The sequence below is a fragment of the Poecilia reticulata genome, unplaced genomic scaffold (genome assembly GCF_000633615.1).
Source record: "Poecilia reticulata strain Guanapo unplaced genomic scaffold, Guppy_female_1.0+MT scaffold_2061, whole genome shotgun sequence".
Taxonomy (NCBI): Eukaryota; Metazoa; Chordata; class Actinopteri; order Cyprinodontiformes; family Poeciliidae; genus Poecilia; species Poecilia reticulata.
In genome coordinates, this window is record NW_007616790.1 from 1 (window position 1) to 1,667 (window position 1,667).

Genomic DNA, 1,667 nt, shown 5'->3' on the forward strand with positions numbered 1-1,667 from the left:
TTGCATGAATATTTTTGCATTCTGCATATTCACCACTAGATGGCAGTAAGTAGCTAAATATACAACACACACTGGGTGCATTTTTTTATGAAACGCATTTTAGTGGTAACTCACACTAAACACGTGAAGAAGCTTCTTTAAACCCAAAGTATTTCTTTAAAGWTTCAGTTGTGACTTGTTTTTACTTTTTAAAATTCTATTACTGTATATACACTCCATGTGTGCAACTGAAYGCACATTATGAGAAATGGCAAAAGAATCGTAGTCTCTAAATTGAAAAAGCATGATATCAGAGCGATGCTGTGCACCTGAAGTAAGGCCAGGTCAGCGTCCTGGGCGAGCTGCTGCAGGTTTTTCACCGCTGAGCAGGTCTTTATCAGGCGCACCATCGCAGGTGAGCAGTCCAGAGGAAGTTGATCCAACAGCGCCTTCTCACTTTCTAACAACAACAGGGCATGATAGGGCCTACAGGGTCATAAAAACCAAATTACTTTTCAAAACTCTCTACAAAATCTTCACTTTGTATTTTACTCCTAYTTTACCTTTAAAAAGGCATTAAAATGAGAGGTTATTCAAAACAACAGCAATWTTTAAAGCTGCCTATAGATGGCAGTGTGGCCCACAGAATATATTTCAATSAATTGATGGAGCTTAAAAAAAGTGGGGCGCRMAAATCAACTACACCTGAAAAAGACTAACTTCTCATAAAAACTTTTAAAAATATTTTGAAATGTGTAGTAATTAAAGCACAAAAAGAATTTTCAGCTTTATTTGACAGAGCAATTTTCCTGTGTAATTTATAACAAATTAAGTTAGTTTGTGTGCATTGATAGTAACATTAAATATCGTTTCTAATACAGAACAGGGTGTATAAGATATTAAATTTACCTTATGGCCTTCAGACTGCGCTCTAGTGCCTCTGGGGGGATGTAGTTCCCACCGACCCTGTGGATCTTATGAGGCAAGCAGAAGCTGACCTCCAGCCAGTTGTTGATATGCAGTCGTACCACACCTGTTGTACAGAGGCTGAAAAATCGTGAATATTATAATTAACTTGATGAAAAAGTGGATTTGCTCAACACTTTGAGAAAGGTAACAAAGCAGATGAATTTATTTAGCTTCCCACCTGTCGTAGGCCTCCTTTAAGTCCCTGGCTAGTTTACATTTTGGAAGAATTTGTCTAAATGGAGACTGCGGGGTTCCATCTGCTGACATCAGCAGAGAGGAAACACAGTTATAACAATGAGGCATGGAATAATAATAATAAAAAAAATAAMATAATTATAATTCAAAATTGGAAAGTTTGATTGAGACAGAGCTTTAGAGAAGGTGTGAATAGTGAGAGAATATCTCACTCTCCGTCGTAGTTGTGATCTCGTCTTGCACGGAAAGCATCAGCTTGGCTTCTCTGGTCAGGTACTGGCAGCGGCGCTCCTCATGCTGAAGGGCTATGGCGATGCGCCGAGACAGGTTGTGCATGCAGCTGATCACTGACGGATCGGCGTTTGCCTGGAGATGCAAACRGACAAGCAGAACATGTCCTTTTTATGTTTGACGTTTTAACTAATTACATCCAATTTCTCTTTTGTGTTGCTCATGTGACTGGAAAACATTTTCAGATTGAAAGGCCACTGAAAGTAGAAAAACAATACACGTTTAAAAAAAAG

General features: G+C 38.7%; 1 protein-coding gene across 1 annotated transcript; it reads right to left on the minus strand.

Annotated features, from left to right (window-relative positions):
- Positions 1-308: 308 nt before the first annotated feature.
- On the minus strand, positions 309-1,541 carry LOC103461530 (nitrogen permease regulator 3-like protein; the record flags this gene model as incomplete). Its single annotated transcript, XM_008403809.1, has 4 exons — positions 1,356-1,541; positions 1,127-1,208; positions 889-1,026; positions 309-465 (listed from the first exon to the last, which is right to left on the minus strand). Coding segments are annotated over exons 1-4 (501 nt in total), but the record flags the coding sequence as incomplete, so codon positions are not given.
- Between the last annotated feature and the right edge of the window lie 126 nt (positions 1,542-1,667).